Source organism: Rattus norvegicus, chromosome 10 (assembly GCF_021556685.1).
Source record: "Rattus norvegicus strain SHRSP/BbbUtx chromosome 10, alternate assembly SHRSP_T2T, whole genome shotgun sequence".
NCBI lineage: Eukaryota > Metazoa > Chordata > Mammalia > Rodentia > Muridae > Rattus > Rattus norvegicus.
Window position 1 is genome coordinate 67,169,192 of NC_141543.1, and position 20,856 is coordinate 67,190,047.

At 45.9% G+C, this 20,856-nt stretch overlaps 1 protein-coding gene across 1 annotated transcript in view; it reads right to left on the reverse strand.

Annotated features, from left to right (window-relative positions):
- Nxn (nucleoredoxin) overlaps positions 1-15,846 on the reverse strand; it is a 141,379-nt gene extending 125,533 nt beyond the window's left edge. The window contains 1 exon segment of the mRNA NM_001399571.1: positions 15,376-15,846. Coding sequence (NP_001386500.1) covers positions 15,376-15,735 — 360 coding nt within the window. The 5' untranslated portion in view covers positions 15,736-15,846.
- Positions 15,847-20,856: the final 5,010 nt, after the last annotated feature.

Sequence of the window (20,856 nt, forward strand, 5' to 3'; positions counted from 1 at the left end):
AAAAAAAAAAGAAGGTAAAACTGTTCCCATTGGTGGCAGACGGTCTGTCCCTCAGCGGTCTGTCCCTCAGCAGTCTGCGAGCTCCCATCGCCTCCTCCACCACAGATGGACATTGTCTACCAGGATCAGATGAACCTTCTCTTCTCAGCTTTCCTCTCCGTTCCCACGTGGTTATTTATATCGGGAACATCTTTCCTTCTTAATCCACGGGACTACCCTCCCCCTCATTTGAAAAGGTCACTTTCAAGTTATTCTTTCCAGAAGGCTTTCTTGAAGTCCGTGGCTTCAAGCTGGTGCTCCATCCTGGTGCCCCCATGATCCCTTGGTAAGTGGCAAGGATGAACGTGGCTACTCAGCCGCTAACTATATGGAAAAGAGCAAACGGCTACAGCCAAACCCCACAAACGAGATGCCAGCCTTTTCTGGCAAGAAACACTTTACTTTCTTCACAAACAAGGATTTTTATCATAAAACCAGTTTTATTCAGAACATCTGGAAATCAGAGACCTACTGCCCATAGATGCCACTATCTTGATAACAAGCTGTCTGGCATATTTACTTCAATTTTTTTTAAAGTATCTGTTTAATACCATGCTGGAATCGTGTTATATGTGCAATCTGGAATCTTGCCTTTCTGCACAACACAGAAGACCGCAGTCCAGCAAAGTCTTTGTTTTTAATGGTTGTTTTGCACCATTCTGAGGTATGGTGACTTACGGAGCTACTCTGTGGCTGGTGAACATTTGGACTGTTTCCAACGTCTTGTTGTTTACAGAGGAACGCTGTCCTAGAGTTAGAGCAGGCCGAAGAGAGTACCATTCCCATTCTGTTCCGTCCTTTGGGCTACACAACGAATATGCACTCAGGGCTCAGAATAACAGGACTAACTCTTCCCGTCCTTACGTCTACAGGTATGGGCCACCAGGCCCAGCAGTTAAGGGGTGCTGGGGCTATGAATTCGGATTCTCATGCTTGCTGTGCGCGCTCCATTTACAATTCACTGGATGTTTGCAAAGTTCACCTTTCATAACTGCTCTTCTCTGTCTATTTAATAAACATTCCCAGAGCAACCCTTTCATTCTTTCATAAGCAACCTGGCTCCGTGACCCATAAGAAAATTAATTTTAGCTTTTCTCAGCTACTTCATGCAGAAGAGAACGAGGAATGTTCCGGGGAAAGGGGAAGATGTTCAATCTTCCGTAAAAAGACTTTGATGTAATCCTTGTACATTTTTTCCTCAAAGCAACAGATACATTCCTAAGACGGCAGGGGAGAGGGCTCTGAGCGGATATGAGCACCAGACCCTAAAACCAAGAGCCTTCAATAACGGAAAGATGTGCCCCTTCATTTTCCTCTTTCAAAGCTTCAGATTTGAAGGGTGTTGGGTTTTCTGAAAACACAGTACACTTTAACACATCAAGTTTGGATTAAATGCAGGCTACCTGATACCAGTTGCCACAGAAGGCCAGACATAATGCGAGTGCCCAGCATGGGGAAATCTTTTGTTCCTGGATAAATCTGAATGCTTCTAGAAGGGAAGACTGACAGCTTTAGAAAGTGAACTTCTGAATTCATCCGCACTGGCGGTGGGAGTTTCACTGCTTGGGGTCAGTCGGGGAGGGGCCCTGGTGAAGAGTGGAAAGCTGTCTTCCAGGCACTCCAGCCGTTATACCGGTGGGTGAAGCAAGCCACACCAGGTGTCTTACTAATCGCAGTGGTGGTTCTGGGGCTCTGTGCCTCGGTTCGTGTGCAGGTCTGTGCCCAGGCAGATATCAAAGCTACACAGGGCTCACTTTGTGTCTCCATCGACCACCTCTTGGTGCAGTCAAAACTTCTAACAGTGCTGAGCAAAAGTGGTGCACACCTTTGATCCCAGCACTCGGGAGGCAGAGGCGGGTGGGTTTCTGAGTTTGAGGCCAGTCTGGTCAACAAAGTGAGCTCCGGGACCTCCAGGGCTGTGACATAGAGAAACCCTATCTTGAAAGAAAACTGGGAAAAAATTATCATTGCTTGTGAGACAGAGGCAGATGGGTCTCTGTGAGTTCAAAGACAGACAGTCTGGTACTGCATAGTAAGTTCTAGGCCAGCAAAGGATACATAATGAGAGCCTGCCTCTAAATAAATAAATAATAGTATAGGAGAACTAATCAAAAGGATGCATAGGAAAGCTTCGTGTACTTACACTTATTTGCAGATGTCCAAAATGCCAGTGAAGAAGAGACACACCAATCGTGGTGATGGCCATGGGGGAGGCAGACTGTGGTCAGCAGTGACAGTTGAGATCGCCCCTACATGCCCTTCCATGTATTGGGATTGTGATTAGCGCTATTGTTGTAGTTAGTGCAGATTTTATGCGCCATTATCATGGTTTTTGTTTGTGTGCTACTGAGGGTTGAATGAATTCAGGGCTGCCAAGAGGCCTACCAGAGAGTAACACCCCAAGACCAGAATGTTTTAATGTAGTTGCCTTCGAGAAAACTGATCGATTCCAAATGCAACCCAGTGTGCATAAGCATATAAACACACACATTTCTATATGAGGCATAGATGTGTAAGCTTTTTCTGGAAGAGTGCAAAACACGATCGTCATTGCCTGTTTGGGAGAAAAGTCTGATTTTATGATTAAAAACTGAAATGCTCACACTTCCTTGCCAATGGCAAGAAGTTCCAATAGTAAATCAGGGGATGTAAGTGGCTTTTAATGTCACAGTCAGCAGAATGACTGTTATTTGTGCTGGATACAGATGGATAAACCCAATCTTCTTCACAAGGCAAACTAGGTCTCAGTCCTAGGGAGACCTGGAATTGGCCCGGAATTTCGGAGTCTGGCTCTGCAGCAGAGTGCACTGGATGATGCCAGGAACGGAATCGCTGCAAAGCCAGCATTCTGACGCTCTCTGCAAACATATGCTTTCCCTAAGTCCTAGAGAAAAGCGGTAGGTCCAAGTGGTATTAAGTAGTACTTTACTCTTAAGAACATTTGTACAGGCTTAGAACAACGTGTCCAAGGGTGGGATCTGGGGGCCTTGTGCAAACCGAGGAAATTCTATTTTCCTGGAAAGTGCTTTGGGGCACTTAATTCCAAATCGTCCCAGGCCTAACGTGAGCAGTCAAGAGTCTTCAGTGCCAAACTCTACCGGATCTGAGAGACTCCTGTGTAATCTTTTTCTGTTGTCTTTGTTTTAGCGGAGAAAAAAAAAAGTTTTGTTAAGTAGCTCACCATGGCCTTTAACTCTGGTTCCTTCCGCCTCCATTTCCCAAACACTGGGATTATATGGGCAATTATAAATGGGCAAATATGGAGGAAATAAATCCATTTCAAAATAAGATAAAAATTATCAAAATAAATGGACTGATTTGTCCTAAAAAGTCAAATATTAAGAAAAACAAGTCTTTCTACAACAGGGCCCCAGATCTCCTTGTTAAGTCCTGGCATCTACTGCTAGCTCACAGTAAATGCCACACTTAATTAGCCAGTGGGATTCTCATCCAGGGGAGTGGGGAGTGAGCAAAAGGCTCCTTCAGGCTCTTTAGAGCTCTAATGAGCAGATGAAGTAGGGGTCTGGGGTTGGGATAAGGCACTCTGTGCTGCCACATGTTCCTCAGAAAGCACAGGCTCTGGGCCTCCTTGACAATGGAGCGCCCTCCATTGCATGCCACTACTAAGTGTGCATGGACTTGGGTGCGAGGTCCTCTACAGGAAACGAACAAACCTACTAGTGTGGCCTACACGCCCCTCACAATGCTGATCCGTAGACTTAGAGCCAAGAGGAAGGAAAAGGTGCAGTGAGGTTGCCAGCCATTGTTGTGACCTGAAACCAACAGAGGGAAGGCACACTGACCTTCCAGAGGGCAGGTCCTGCAAACCGCAGGCTGGCGAACTTGACATTGTCCTTGAGCAGATTCACCACAGCTTATTCACTGACTGTGTGGGAGAGGGGATCGCTTAGGAGCAAATGTGGGTACCAGGTACAAGCCTTTCACACTGAGAGGAAAGGTTAAGAACTCCTAAGCTCTCCCACAGTGGACAAGCTAACCAAGGAAGGGTCAGAATGACTAAACAAATGACAGACCACAGTTATCCTAGAGGAGGGTCCCTGTGCCCCGGGAGTCTATCTCCCAGGCAGATCACACAGAATTCAAACCTGGGAAGGGGCTCTGATTATCGTAGTGGGCATATCAACAAACATAATGATCTCCGCAGACTATAGGAATGGACCACATCTAAACTGACTCTGAGAATCTGGACTGTATCCTCATTTATCCAGGCATCTGACTGGTAGAGAAGACTCCAGAATCCTGGGTGACTAAAAGGTCACCAGTGTGACATGGTTATCAGAAGAGGCAATGCAAGAGCTGGGGAGGTTGCCCGGTGGGTGAGTGTTATAGTATAATGGCGTATACAATAAGGGACTAACAGGAGGGGGAGAGACCGGAGTATGATGAATGTGTGGAGTCTCCTTGTGCAACAATAAATACCATGCACACTGAGTACGCACAATGAAAACTCCCACAACTTTTTTTTTAAAGATGTATTTACTTATTTCATATGAGTACACTGTTGCTGTCTTCAGACAAACCAGAAAAGGGCATCAGATCCCATTACAGATGGTTGTGAGCCACCATGTGGTTGTTGGGAATTGAACTCAGGACCTCTGGGAGAGCAGCCAGTGCTCTTAACCACTGAGCCATGTCTCAGCCCCAAAACTTTTTTTGACATGACAATTCACTGTCCTGTTTTGTGTGTGTGTGTGTGTGTGTGTGTGTGTGTGTGTGTGTGTGTCTCCATCCACACACTGCTGTGTGGCAGCAGTCAACATTTAGTGCTCTCCCCAATTATTCAACACCTTATTTTTTTGAGAGAGTCTCTCACTGAATCTGGGAATTGCAAATTCTGCTAATTGGCTGGCCCACAAACCACCTGCCTGGCACAGGGAATACAGCCAACGCCCACAGCCTCAGCTGTGTGTGGGCCTGCTAAGGATCTCCAGTCTTTGTGCATATGAGGCAAGCGCTTCCGCATCTCTCCAGAACCACTTTCTCTTACCTACGTGATGTATGAAGACTGCTATGCTAAAAAGTTTACAAATAAGTAACAAGAGGGAAATGCCCAGACCCTCTTCTACTCATTCCCAGTGTGAAAGAGAAAATAAGACCCACTCAGGGTTGGGGATTTAGCTCAGTGGGGGTTGGGGATTTAGCTCAGTGGTAGAGCGCTTGCCTAGGAAGCGCAAGGCCATGGGTTCGGTCCCCAGCTCCGGAAAAAAAGAAGCAAAAAAAAAAAAAAAAAAGACCCACTCAATAGAACTGAGTGACTGAATTATCGTAGGCATGATCTGGAAATACAGTCACGTTCAAAATTTGAAATATAAATACAGAGTACTAGCTAGATGGCACAGCAGTTAAGAGCACTTGTGGCCCTTCCAGAGGACTGGAGTTCGGTTCCCAGATCATCCATGGGTTCAGAACTGCCTAAACTCTAGCTCCAAGAGGATCCAATGCCCTCTTCTGGCGTCTGAGTGCAACTCACAGACACACATACATGTAAATAAAAATTAAATAAATCTCCTTAAAAAAATAGAGGCCAAGTATACAGTCTGTACTCAACACAAATGCGGCCCTGAGTCCAGTCCCTCTACATGCACAAAAATAGCAATATGCCATCAAAACAACAAGAAACAAGCCTTAAAAGAAACTAAAGAGAAACTAGGGAACATGAGAGACCACTAGATGCAAAGGAAGGAGGAAAGACGCTTTGGAAGGAAGAAGTGCGTCTAAAGAAAGACAAAGGCTGAGACCCCACCCTCCTAGAATCAGATTAAGCATAAAGGGTAAAATGTGCTATCGAGTGCCTGGGACAAACACGTGGCACCCACTCGGCGCTAGCCACGGTTCCCACCACCTTTGCACATTAATTCATTTCAGCCTCAGAAACACCCACAATGTACCCAATGGGTACAGCTACCTGCATTCATTGATCAGGAAACGAGACACAGAAGCCATGTAACCTGCTCTGAAGCCACTGAGTTAGCAAGTGGAAGGCAGGACATAGACTTAAGGACCCTGGATCCTGAGTCTATATTCTTTCTTCACTTGCTAGGTACTATATTTTAAATAATTATAATGACGGGACATTTCTGAATGTCCATGGGTGCAAATGGATTTGGAACTTACAGGCATGCAATGCCTGGAGCTGGGAAACCTGCACTCAGGGCCTGCTGTGAGTTGTTCGGCCCAAACCCTGAAAAACGAGTAACAGACGAAGCCCAATCCAGTGAAAACTCTTCTGACCTGACTCTGTTTAAAGGGAAAGAAGGCAACATCTCTGGGATTCTGAGGAGACTAGATCCATTCAGATTTCTATGACAGGGATACTGACACCCTGCCCCCCCACAAAAAAAAAAAAAGACAAATAAAACTGGTAGAGAGGAGTGGACATGGAGAAAACTCTCCAAAGAAAGCAAAGAGCCTTCCCACACGCAGTCCAGCAGCCCTGGTAATGCCCTGCCTTGGGACTCTTCAAGACCAATCCAGGACGAAAGCAACCATAACATGGAAATGTTGCTTAGATTTATCTGTAATTGGCATCTCCATAGAAAGTCGAGTGGAGAACAGGAAGAGTGGGCGATAGTCAATAGAAAGAAAAAGCCGAATGTTACGTTTAAATTGTTTCTGAAAAAGGATTTTTTTCTGGTCCGAGCGTTAAGACCAGTGAGCAGCAGGATATTTACATTTTGCTTTTAATCAGAGATGCCCGAGAACAAACATCGCCATCGCAGGGTTTCCCTGCAGACGAACTGTGTAGGGCACCGTGTAATTACTATACTTCTTCCTTGTCATAAAGCAAAGAGCACATGTTTGAGATTTCACTGGAAGTTGGAACAGCCGTTACTGAGAGCTTCATAAAGGGGAGGACTGATTTAGTCCTAGATCTCCACAGGACACCTGAAGTTCAATTTTGTCACTGAACAAAAGCACAACGGCAGCCCCGCAGGCTTTGCATAGGATGAAGGAGAGTTGGGGCTCTTCACTGGCTGAGTGGAAAAAAAAAAACCCAATCATTAAAAAGAGAGGGGGAGGAGGGGGCTTAGAAATCACCACCATGTAAAGGGCAGAAGACATCTGGGCTCTCCTGCCTTGCCAACCGGTAGCAAACGTGGTTAGTCGTTAGACTGCTGCTGTCTCATCGCAGGAGTGCTCTGTGTACGCTCAGAGTGAACTCATGTGGAAGACACCAGCCTCACTCTTCCTGTGCCATAAAGCAGGTTTGATGTAAATGTTTTTCAAGATACATTTTCACAAACAGAAAGGAAAAGCCGAAATTTAAGAGAGGTCAGCCAAACTTTCACCCAGCACCGAGACCCAGGAGCTCCAGCACGAAGACCCCAGGACTTGTCGCTGGTTCTCTTTACTTAAATTCTCTGATTCTCAACGTACTTGGAAATGTGTAAAGTTGAACATCAACCACACTGATTACTAGTAGCTAGCGGAGGGACTAGACACACATTTTGAGCTCCTGGGAGGAAGAGCGATAGAGAAACAACACATTTATGAAACAGAAAGGCGTCAAATGACAGGTCTGTGTATGTGAGTATTTTAATGCACTGAGTCAACATTTCAAAAAGGGAGAGTCATGCTTTTTCCTATTTTTGAACACAGAATTACAGGGCACAAGAAGCTACTGACTCTCCTTATTAAGCTCAAAGGCACTATTTGCTTAGAATGAGCAAGACCCTAGGTTTGACCTCTGGACACACACACACATATACATACACACTTTAAAGCTCATTATGACTCAAAACAGTTAGGAGAGCAGTTACGTGTAGGACCTGGTTCAATTCCCAGCATCCACAGGGCAGCTCACAACTGTCTATAACTCCAGATCTAGAGGACACAATGCCCTCCCTCTTCTGACCTTTATGGCCTCTTGTGTCCACATGGTGTACAGCATACACACACTAAGGTACACACACCCGTACACATAAAAAATTTAAATTAGAAAAAAAGGTTGCATACTCTGGTAAACACCGTTAATCCCAGCACGAAGGAGGCAGGAAGCAGAGGCAGGCTGATCTTTGTGAGTTCAAGGCCATACTGGTCCTCACAGTAGGTTCTAGGCCAGTTGGGGCTACACAGTAAGACCTTGTCTCAAAAAAAAAAAAAAAAAAAAAAAAAAGATTAAGATGGGAATTCCAACATCCACGAGGCAGAGGCAAGAGAATTCAGATTTCAAGGCCAGCCTGAGTGAGCCCTTTCCTTCAAAAAAAAAAAAAAAAAAAGAGAGAGAAAGAAACAAAAACCCAAAATCCAAACAAACAAAACAAAAGCTAAAAACAAGCAAACAAACAAACACCCACAAACTGTAGAGAGTACATTCTCTGTGTACTCTGTGTAGCTCTGGTTGTCCTGGAACTTGCTCTGTAGACCAGGCTGACCTCAAACTCCGAGATCTGCCCCACGTCTGCTGGGATTAAAGGCGTAAGATCTAAGGAAGCAGCCAGGCAATGGTAGCACACGCCTTCACTCACAGCACTCAGGAAGCAGAGGCAGCTGAATCCCTGTGAGAACAGTCTACCTAGGACTGTGACAGGAAGTGCCTACACCCACAGACATGTGCTGCTGCTGCTACATGTTTGTGGAGACACGTGTGAAAGTAATGAGGCATGCACAGAGAAGCCGGGGCTCGCATGCACCCAGTGACGGTGGGATTTTAAGTGAGCTGCTGAGGACCGTGATGAGGAGACCTGTAAGACTCATTGACTGAAAATGAAAACCTTAAAGAAACTGTTAAGAGACAACTTCGTGAAGTGAAGCACAATAAAGGCTGGGAAGATGTCTCAGAGGGTAATGGCCATCACCACAAGCCTGCCGGTCTGAGGTCCATCCCCAGGTCCCACACAACGGGAGGAAGAACCGACTGGCGCAAGTTGCCTTCCACATGCCACCAAGTGTACCGAAAGATCGTCAATGTAAGCTGACAGAGATAGGGAAGCTTCTAAAAGCAGGGGAATCAGGAATCCCCAAACCCAGCAGATGGGAGAAGAACTTGGCAGAGCCCAGAAATGCAAAAGACAGAGAGTTCTGTGGCACCATGGAGTGAGAGGTGAGCAGTCTGGCTGTGGAAAGAGGTGGAGTACAGAGACAGTGAGCTGACATTTAGAAACCTTATCACACCTCAGCAAAGCAGCAGCACACATGTCAGTGGTCCAAGGTCTCATCTGGTTAAACAGGACAGCACCCAGAATGCATTGTGTGACACAGGGCAATGTATCAGTGGATGGATGACTGAAATGTATTTTTTAAAGGATGAATGCACAGACCAAGTAAAATGTTCTGATTGGGAAAATTATTTGAGATTAGAGGCTGAGAGTCCCGGAGAAGGCAACTGGTTGGCAATAGTCCACAGGAAAAGTAACTCAGGACCCAGTGATCCAGGGATGGAGAGATGGGGTTGGAGCGCGCAGCTACTCAACAGATCAGATTAGCTAGATCCGGTGCCTAGAATTGTAGAAGATAACAGAGAGTGACTCTGGACATTCAAAATCTCTCCACGACTTTTGTATCATGGCAAGATACAAGAATACGAGAGAACTTGAGGGTTCTCAGGACTCTAAATTCAGAGCCATTTTCCCTGAGTGCCTTTGAATACGCATAATGACAAATTAATGAGATGCAGAAAACTAAGCACCCTGGTGGTTAACACAGGGTACCACTGGGAATTCAGGCTGTGAAGAAAGAAAACACAGCCTAGGCCAAGTCTACACTCTCTCCCACATGAAGCCATGAGGCCAGGAGCCACACCTCGTTCAGAACAGGGGCAGCTGGAGCCCCAGAATCCTCAAGCTCTACTAGAAAAAAAAAAAAAAAGATTCCCGAGGGATCTTCTCATCCCTGCCCCAGCTATAAACAGCACAGAGCATCCCTCTACCAATTGGTGCAAATATTAAAACATGCCTCCTACCTAAAGGAAGCATGAGACGGAAGGTTGAAGAGAAACCAGGGCGAACGAAATCAGTTGTCCTAACTTCAGCATCTACTACCGTGCTCTGTGCTCTGGTTCACGCTCCAAGCCGAACGGGAAGACAAACCAATTAACAAGCCATCACCTGCAAAATGGGGCTAATCCAGCCATAGAGAGGACAATGGGCAAAGCTCTCCTACAGCATTCCAGAACGGCCCAGGAGGGGTGAGTTTCTACAGCTCAGAGGCCCACTGTCCACTTCCCACTTGAAAGAACATCCTCACAGTGCCTCGACTCAGTGACTAGAGTCAGCCAGAGAGCTTTGGCAAGTCACGAAACAGTTACAACATTCATGCTTTCTTCCAGAATTGTGCCTGGCCGTCTTTGAGCTGACAGCCTTTGCTGAGCTTGGCTGCAAGGACCAATCCCAGTTGCTGGCAGGTATAGAAGGGCAGGCTATGGCGCTCTCCGGGATTATCAAACCCTCATTTGCTTCTGCATTTATCCGAATCCTTCTCCTCACTTGTTAGCTTGTGTAGGGCAGCTCCTTGAACTCCTTCACTGTACCCCCTTACATAGTATAAGCAATAGCTTTGAAGTTTAAAAAATGCATCATAGGAGGTGATGGAGCAGTTAGCGGAGTGCTTACCTGGCATGCAGTGAGCATCACGTTTCTCGCTAGCACCACATAGACAGGGCTGGGTAGTGCTCACCTGTAATCCCAGCACCAGGAGGCCAAGGCAGGAGGGTAAGAACTTCAAAGTCCTTTTTAACCACTCTGTGAGTTCAAGACCCTTCTGGGCTACAGTGAGATCCTAAGAAAGGAAGAAAGGAGATGCCAGGTAGCGGTGGCCACTCAGGAGGCAGGGTCAGGCATATCTCTGTGGGTTCAAGGCTAGTGTAGTCTACTGAGTTCTAAGATAGCCAGGGTTACACAGAGAAACCTTGTCTTGAAAAACAAAACAAAACAAAACAAAAAACCCAAAAAACAAAAGAAAAAAAACACAAAAAACAAAAAACAAAACAAAACACACAAACAAAAAAAACAGGAAAGAGGAAAAAGAAAGCCCTCACAACAGGCTTGTAATCCTGTGGTGAAATATATTCCAAAGAGGCAGAGGCAGGCTGTATAATGGATTACTTGATGTTACAACAATTATTAATAAATGATAGCAGCGTTTATTGTCAGGCACATGCATATCACACAGACCCCACAACAGTCCTATGAGGCAGGCACTATTATCCTAATTTTACCAATGAGAGACCTACCTACGGCACAGAGCTTCAGAGTGTCCTGCACGGGACACAGCTAACTAATGACAGATCTCAGGCAAAAAAAAAAAGACAAAAGAACTTCGATTTTTAGCCACTAGACTATTTCATTACGTGGAGAAGATTAAACACACATTATAAATAATGAAAGACAGGAAAAGTCTCTCCAGAATACAGCTCTGATTGCTTTTACCGTTACTGTTGTCGTTTATTAGACGGATTCAAACGGAAACATAGTCCCCGGCGAGAGCCTGTCCTGGCTGGCTGAGACTCTTCAGGAACAGGGCAAAAGCTTCCAACATTCAAAGCCACATCCTTCTTGGCATCTTGCACCACTGTCTTGAAAGGGAGTAAGAAGTAAGGCCAGAATCATATGTTGGTGTTCTCTCATGGCCTAAGGCAGAGGAAGAGGAAGACCAGAGGACACGAAGCTTGAAGACTGGGTTTGTACCAGACCTTGTCACCTCCAAAGTGTCCAAATGATTCAAGAGAAGTCCAGGTCATGACTCTGATTTAGTCTACACCAGAAGAACCACCCAGAACAGCCAGAGCAAGCAGCCCACACAGGACAGCTGCAGAGAGACTCCATTTACCTGTCCAAAACAAGTAACCAAAGAGCTGGGCCAGGGTCATCACCCAACCCTAATGCTTTCCCATCCTGACTTCAGAACATTACAGACCAAGTCAAAGCCCAATGTGGAGGGACATCAGTGGTTTGTACCCCCTGACAGCACACCCATGAGCAACTGTTTTCCACTAGACACCCAGCCCAGGCAAAGCCAAGGCCTGTGACTTAAAAACCAAAACTGGTGTTCATGCTCGACATGGTTAAGTTGATCCTGAAGCCAGATTCTCCAGTTTCAACAATGAACTTTTATTCATCCAAAGAGACAGCTCAAATCCGAAAGTCTAAATCATCACCAATTTCCAACTGCTCATCACGTTCTCTCTCTTCAGAAATCTGAAAAATGTCCACTAGCCTACTTATTAAAACAAGCCCAACCGTCTTAGCTCCAGGATTACAGGCTTCCTGACTGAGCCACTCCCATAAATCCACTCAAAGTTTGATTATCATCTAATTACAATTTCTATACAACTATATAATAATGTGTGTGTTCTGGAAGGAAGAAGAGAAGCTTCAATTACTTTAGACCTACCACTAAAAGAAACTGAAAGAGGAAAGACAACGTCCATAAAGAATTAAAGAGGAAGGGGGGAAAACACCAGTACCTCATGGCTTCTCGCAGCTCCAATGGAGGTGAGGGAGCTAGGCCAAATGCAGGCTGAACATATATGGTCATCCCCAGACTTTTTTACTATATAAAGGAGAAATTAATAAAAGAAAAAGAGAAATGCCACACAGCGTTTTCTATCCCCACCATAATTTTTCAATTTTCTGTAGAGAAATGCCAGCCAATAACTAATTAGAACCATATCCTTTGTTTCCCCAATGGGAAGACACACACAAATGCTTTTAAAGACCAAATGTTAATGAGAACTTAAAAAAAAAAAAAAGGTAATCTGGAACTTCACTTTCCCTTCAGTATAAAACAAAATGCCCTTCTTTAAATATATTTTTATAGTTGGGGAAACAGCCTAGCCAGATCCATCCCACAGGTGCCCTGAATGGGGGCACCCTCTCTTTTCACTTTTCTTAGGGTAAAATTGGTATTGCGAACTCACCGATTTCTGTGCACCCCAATTTCAAGCTCCAGAAGACAAAAACTTGGTTACAAAAGGGAATGTGTTTTACACCTCTTTGGTTTCAAGGTGGGAAACAGTCTCTTCCACAGTGAGGACACTCTTTTCCATGTCCAAGTACATTCTCTTCAAGAAATCCATTGCAGCCTTTTTACCTGACATATCACCACAAAACAGAAACAATTTCTGGGGTCAGACACTGAGCTGCCTACTCTCCACCGTGGGAGGGCTTCTGAAACTGGTCTCTAAAGAAGCAAACTGGGCTGGAGAGATGGCTCAGCGGTTAAGAGCACCCGACTGCTCTTCCAGAGGTCATGAGCTCAATTCCCAGCAACCACATGGTGGCTCACAACCATCTGTAAAGAGATCCGATTCTCTCTTCTGGTGTATCTGAAGACAGCTACAGTGTACTTATATATAATAAATGAATAAATCTTTAAAAAAAAAAAAAGAAGCAAACTATAGGGTGTGACTCGGGAAAATAGCACAAAAAATAAATCTGGGAAGCTAGGGACGTGAAGTTCGGTGGTGGAAGGCTTACTTAGCATATGCAAAGCTCTCATGCATAGCAACACAAAAATATATAAATAAATGAATACATATGTAAGTGAATTAATAAAACCAAAATAAATGTTTAAGATGCTGGCTTGTGATTTAGGCACATCCGGCAGCATTCTGAACTATATTTTCAAATAAGAGCCTGCTGGCCTGTGTCATCCAGATGTTCATCTGAGTGGGACCAGCCGGGGCAGTCTAGGGCTACAGAACACTTTCTTTCATGCAAAGGGGTTAGCTGAGATAGAAGAAACCATTTGTCATATCAAATACACTCCTATTTGGGAGGCAAAAGACGTTAGACGTTTCTAAAACATCTCAGTTTGCTCCCTATGTTTAGTGCCCAACAATTTTATTTCCCCTTCTGTAAGAACTACAATAGGCCATAAGTCTGGAACATTCTGCCATGTGTTGCAAATATTCAAAAGCTAGAAATCATTTATATTGCCCAATAAAGATATTATTTTAAACAGATTTTAGTCTGCAACAGAAAAAGGCCATGACGATGAAATACTTTTTCAATAAATGACTTCTGAACATTATTCCTTCCCCAAAAGATCATCAAAACAACCACCAAAAAGAAAACAAAGGATTCCCATATTTTTAAGCAAAAAAAGTAGTCGTCATGCATATTCATATCCTAGCAGACATATAAATCAAATAGGGGCATAATAACTTGAAAAAAAATAGCTAAGACGTAAAGTCTTGCTTCTGTGTGGTTAGCGGGCCGATGTTTTCCCAATGTTAAATTTACCAACTGTATTTCTTAAACTATATTTCAAACTTTAAATCTCACATCTGTGTCTGACACTGGTTTGGGATGAGTGATTTACTTGGGGTCAAATTATAAGCCTTTTGCTCTAAGTCTAAATCATGCGCCTCAACATGATTCTGTACACATAAAAGGAACACGTGGCATGTGTTACCACTCTCCCTGGAGGAACCTAAATGCCCCGGAATAGCCTTTCTCCTGTGCGCCCCATAAAATAAGATGCTCCTCCGAAAAACGAAAGAGCAAGATTCCTACGCTGCATTAGGCACGCGAATTAAGCAAAGGCACGCCAAAACTTTTCCTGTTACCATTCATTACAAAATGTCTTGAATTTGTTTTATTGAAACAGACGTCTTCACCCAACAGATACACCCAGAAAACCGAACTAATTCCATCAGCAAACTGGTAGACCGTTTGCTGTCATTCATCTGCACCGATGGGATCAGTTCATCATCTAATTCGAAGTATGCCAAGTCAGCCCACCACCAAAGTATGGCATCTACAAGGACCGCGGGCTGTTCTGGGCCTGGGAAGATTGCTGGACAGCCAGACAATGAAAAGCTCCCTGGTGGCCACTAACTCAGCGCAGGGGGCGGGGCGGGGGCAAGGAAAGAAAGGGGGAGAGGAGTGAGCTCCCCTCTCTGCTGAAGCCGCGATCAGCAGCCGCCTCCGGGTCCCGGGCCACAGAGGAGGGGGCCCCAGGAAGGTAAGATTTCTCTGGGAAAGAAAGGAAACTTCCTGGTGTAGGCATTATGGGAAGGGGGTTAGTGCCCTCCCCCCCACACCACAGGTATCTGCGGGGAGTCAAGTGGCTAGAGGAGGATGATAGGGGTCGCAGAGTGGGGAGGGCAGAGCACCGCCACTCCTACGCGATTCCCTTTGCGTGGACCCGAGGGGTGTCAAACTTCCCAGCGTGGGCTCAGCCCGGTACAGGCACCCAGGAGTTGCCGCGAGCGCCCCAACCCGACAGGATCCTGGATGGGGCAAGACGGGGGAGCCGGCCAAGATAGAGATGGCAGGCCTATGGACAGCCGGTGAGGGCAGCGAGCAGCTGGCTCCCGGAACGTGGACCGCGCCTGAAGGCCGGGGGCGCCGCGGGGCCCGCGCTACTCACCTTCCGGTGCTTCTCCTTGTAGGGCAGCGCCAGCCATGGCATGTCCCGCACGAAGTCCTGCCACTGCCGCTGGTCTTGGTCCGAGGACACGAAGACGATCTCCAGGCGGTGCCGGGGCTCTGGCTCCGCGGCCGCGCCTGCCCCCGCCCCGGCCCCCGGCCCGGCCGCCGCGTCCCCTCGCAGGCGGCTGTAGAAGGCGGCCAGGCTGGCGCTGAGCTGCGCGCAGGGGGCGCTCAGGCTGCACCCGAAGTAGAGCCCCAGCAGCGCGATGCCGCGGGCGCCCAGCGAGTGCACGTCCACCTCCTCGCCACCGCCCGTCACCAGCTTGTCTCCCAGCAGCTCCTCCAAGAAGACCGACATCCTGGCCCACCGCAGCCCCGGCACGCGGGCGGGCGGGTGGGCTCGCGACAGCTACCCGGCTCGCTGGTCCGCGCGGCGGGCGGAGGCAGCGGCGGCAGCGGAGGCTGAGAGGGGAGCCCCGCCCACCGGGCCGCCCAGCCACTCCCCTCCATAGCCACGCCCCCTCCGTGGCTGGCCCGCGCTGCGCAGGCAGGTCCGTAGCAGCTGGCGTCTTGGCGCGGGCCTCCCGTACGTGGCTAAAGTAAGAAACCTGACCCGAGTTCTACACCGGGACCAGAATGCCTGGACTTAAGGCCGGAGAACGGTGCCCCCCGCCCCGCCACCCGAACTGGCGCTTCCGAGGCTCCAAACCGTGCGAAGCTGCACCCCTACTCCTATAATTCCTCTCGCCTTCCACTTCTAAACCCTCTCCACACTGGAGAGTTCTCCAATTTTTGTTCTTTTCCAGTCTCTCCTACTCCCTTCCCAATACTAACCCCTAAGAGATTTTGAACCCCAATGACCTCGTATAAAACTTGTAGGGTTTAATATCATCACCGCCCAATGTCACTATATCAGGCCAGGTCTTGTTCAAGCAGTCATGTGTGTGTTTTGTGCTTGCTACTATAAGTAGACTGGTGGGCGCCACCTCTCTGTTTCTGATGCCAGGCACAAGAGAGAGAATTCATAAATACTTGTGGGCTGATTACAAGTCACAGTGTGGGATTTCAGTCCACAGGTCTCTGGAACCATTCCCCGATGGGAAATGGCTCTCTTCCATTTCCGTAAATGTATGCAACAGATGGCGCAGCGTTTCCAAATCAGGGTTGGCTGCTCTCCTGACTTCATAGCTTATCTCAGGTCTGTTGGTAGTTGAGAAAATTCTAAAATTTTTTACCCCATCTCGAAAGATGCTTTCCAATGCTTAGGAAGGAAAGAACTCTGATTAAACAAATGGTCTGTGGCAAGTCTCCTAGGCACAAACACAGGACAAACTATACTATCACACACACACACACACACACACACACACACACACACACACACACACACTTAAAAAAAAGGACCATTTATGTGTATCAGTTCAGCTACTAAAAACAGTGACATTTTAAAAGGAAAACCCAACCACTGGCTATCCTTCATGGCTTTGCAGGTTATTTCTTTCGTATCTGCCGCCATCTAATGGAAGAATGAAAGAGAGGAACTTCTACCAACACATAAGACGCAAAAGATTAGTGAATGCAACAGAATGCTTTAATTACACGGGCTTCCTCTACTATAACAGAGAGAGAGAGAGAGAGAGAGAGAGAGAGAGAGAGAGAGAGAGAGAGAGAGAGAGAGAACAAAGTGTATGACACAAGACCATTCAGAATATAACCTCAGGCTTCTAGTAGAAATGCCCCGAAGTTCTCAATGTGTTTACAGTAGACAGAAATATTGTGTAAGTTTTCAGGTCTGTAAAATATCATCAAGTAAACCAATGAAAGTCATAAAGACAATCTTCCCAGGAGGCACATCTTTATGAGTTTGAGGCCAACCTGCTCTACAATAGCCAGGCTTACACAATGACACCCTGCTTTAAAACACTAAATTGTCTTATTCATGTGTGTGTATTCGCCTGGTATTACAGGGCATTGTGCGCCATGTAAACATAGAGGTCCAAACATGAATTCTCTAGAGCTCTTAACCGTGCTGAGCCATCTCTCCAGCACTCCTAGCACCCTGTTTTTAAATGTATGAATGTGACGGTGTGTTCCTGTAATCCCAGCCGTCAGGAGGGTGAAAGCAGGGTGATCCTAAATTCCAGGCCAGCCTGTACTACAGAGGGAGGTTCTGTTTCAAAATAAACTCTAAAAGTGAGTTAAAATGTTTTATCTTCCCACCTGAGTCGCATTTGAAATGTCCCTGAGTGGGTATGTGGTTTCACAGGTCTGAAAGCATGTCAGACAGATAGACATCTCCAGTCAGACCAAAGTCACCAGCACCGACTGGCACCTACAGACCAATTGTATGGAGGCATTTTCTGTTAAGAATGCCTCTTCCCACATGCTCTAACATATATCAAGTTAACATAAAACTAGCCAGTCCACCATGTGAGCCTAGCTAGACACCTGAGTTTGATCCATGGAACCTATGTAAAACTGGAAGGAGACAATTGATACCACAAAGTTGTCTCTGACTTCCACACGCATACTGTACTCACACACGTCATACACATACACATCATACATGCACACACATACACATTATACTCACACACACATTTTTTAAACTAAAAATTTGGGTCTGGAGATGTGACTAAGCAGTTAAAAGAACTTACTGCTCTCCCAGAGGACCCAGGTGCAATCTCCAGCACGTATATGGTGGCTCACAACTGTCTGTGACTCCATTTCCAAGGGATACCTGATGTTCTATTCTGGTCTCCTCAGATACCAGGCACACATGTGGTACACAGATATGCATGCAGGAAAAATACACATAAAATAACTTTTGAAAACTAAAGATCCATATATCAGCATGCTGGCACACACCTGTAATCCCAGCATTTAGGAGGATCCTCCAAAGCAGGGCATCCTGAGTTCAGGGCCAGTAACATCTTGTTCCAAAAACATTTTTTTTCAAGACAAAGAGTTTCTCTGTGTGGCCCTGGCTGTCCCAGAACTCAATTTATAGACCATGTTGGCCTTGAACTCACATGGATCCACTTGTCTCTGCTTTCTTTTTTTTTTGGTTCTTTTTTTCGGAGCTGGGGACCGAACCCAGGGCCTTGCGCTTCCTAGGTAAGCGCTCTACCACTGAGCTAAATCCCCAGCCCCTTGTCTCTGCTTTCTAAGCACTAGCATTAAAGGTATGCACCACCACATCCAACTTTTTTTTTTTTAGATTTGTTTGTTATATTTATATATACTGTGTACACTGTAGCTGTCTTCAGACACACCAGAAGAGGGCATCAGATCTCATTACTGATGGTTGTGAGCAACCATGTGGTTGCTGGGATTTGAACTCAGGACCTCTGGAAGAGCAGTCAGTGCTCTTAACCATTGAGCCATCTCTCCAACCCCTTAAAACTTTTTTAAATGATTCATATATCACAGTTCTTGGCTTTTAGGTATGCTAACACATGTGCATAGTGTGTGTGTGTGTGTGTGTGTGTGTGTGTGTGTGTGTGTGTAAATGGAAAAAACAGGAAAAGCCTACTTGTGTGTCAATGAGGATGATTAAATTATGGCACATCAATCACTTGATAACTTTGGTTATTGGAAAGAACTGACTTCTATAAGTCAGAACTAGAGAGGAGGAGGGAGATTGGCTTACTATTAGGAACTGACTCATCACAAAATCAGAGAAGTCTGTAGAAGATCTGCGCTAGACAGACGGAGACCAATCTAGCCAATGGTGTAAATTCCTCAGACTTCAAGTCTAAATATCAAAGAGGAACTTCCCTTTCTCTGCCTCTTTGTCGCATTCAGGCTTCCGAAGGAATGAATGAGATCCACTCACAGGGGGAGGCTACTAGCTTTAATCTGTCCACCAATCTAACTCAAATGTTAATCTGACCCAAGAGACCCTTCACAGCAATACCCAGAATCAAGCTGAACCAATGAGCTGAGATCTCCATGAACTACTCAAATGATTCATAAAATTAACCGTTGCGAGTCTGTCCTTTGTCACTGTGGCACCTGCATGTCTTCCTTACATCAGACTAAATCTTTGAATAAAGAGGGTAACAAACTCTTGAGTCTACTCGATGTGAACAACGCCCTCTTCTGACCTCCTCAGGCACCAGGCACACACATGGCCCACAGACATACATGTGGGCAAAACACATATAAAATAAAATAAATAGGGCTGGAGAGATGGCTCAGCGGTTAAGAGCACTGACTGCTCTTCCAGAGATCCTGAGTTCAATTCCCAGCAACCACATGGTGGCTCACGACCATCTGTAATGGGATCTGATACCCTCTTCTGGTGTGTCTGAACAGCTACAGTGTACTTATGTATAATAAATAAATAAATCTTTTTTAAAAATTGGAATCACGCTGGCTTGTTTTTTAAAAAGTCTTAAAATATTTTAATTTGGACCATCAGCATTCTGTTATGGAACGGAAGAGAATCTAAACAAGAAAAAAAAACACTTCATGTATTTGTTTGTTTTGAGATAAGGTTTGCTATGTCATCCTAGTTAGTCTGTAACTTGATAAGTAGACCAGGCTAACCTCTAACTAAGAGAGATCGATTAGCCAGCTTCTGCCTCCCAAGTGCTTGGATTAAGGGGTGTGTACCACATCCAGCGCTCTTTTCTGGCCTTCACAGACACCCACGCTTGCACACCCATGTGTGTGCACACACATACATAAAAAAAACAGGGGTTGGGGATTTGGCTCAGTGGTAGAGCGCTTGACTAGGAAGCGCAAGGTCCTGGGTTCGGTCCCCAGCCCCGGAAAAAAAAAAAAACAAAAAAAAACAAAAAACAACTCTCCGGCAATGTTGGCATATAGGAAATGTGATCCAGGAATATTGGACCACTCACCAGAAACAGGCTAGAATCTGAGGATCTGTCACTGAGCAGCCCAGAAAATCTTTTCTTCTCAATGAGGAAATCACAGATCCACTACTAAGGCCAGGATCAAAAAGAAGATGTAATAGGAGCAACATTTTCTAACACTTGGCCATTGACTGAGGTACAAGAATGGCATCTAGAAATAGGATGGTTGGTGATCAACGCCTTTGATCCCAGCACTCAGAGGCAAAGCAAGGCAGACCTCTGAGTTTGAGGCCAGCCCGGTCTACAGAGTGAGTTCCCCAAGAAGCCAGGGCTACACAGGGAACCCCTGCTTCAAACAAACAAACAAACAAACAAACAAACAAGGATGGCATCTAGAAAGAAATGAGTTTCAAAAAGTTCAAACTTAGCTCTCTAACACTAAAAACCACAAAGCATTAACGATTCCAAGTTGCCTGGTGTAGTGGCACACGCCTTCGATCCCAACACTCTGGAGGCAGGCAGATCTCTCCAAGTGCACCACCACACCCGGCAACTACCAGCCATGGGGTTTGACATCTTCCATTGTTACCATAGTCGTATGCCATTAGTACCCTATGCAATACTCTGTACTTGGTCTCTCTCTCTCTCTCTCTCTC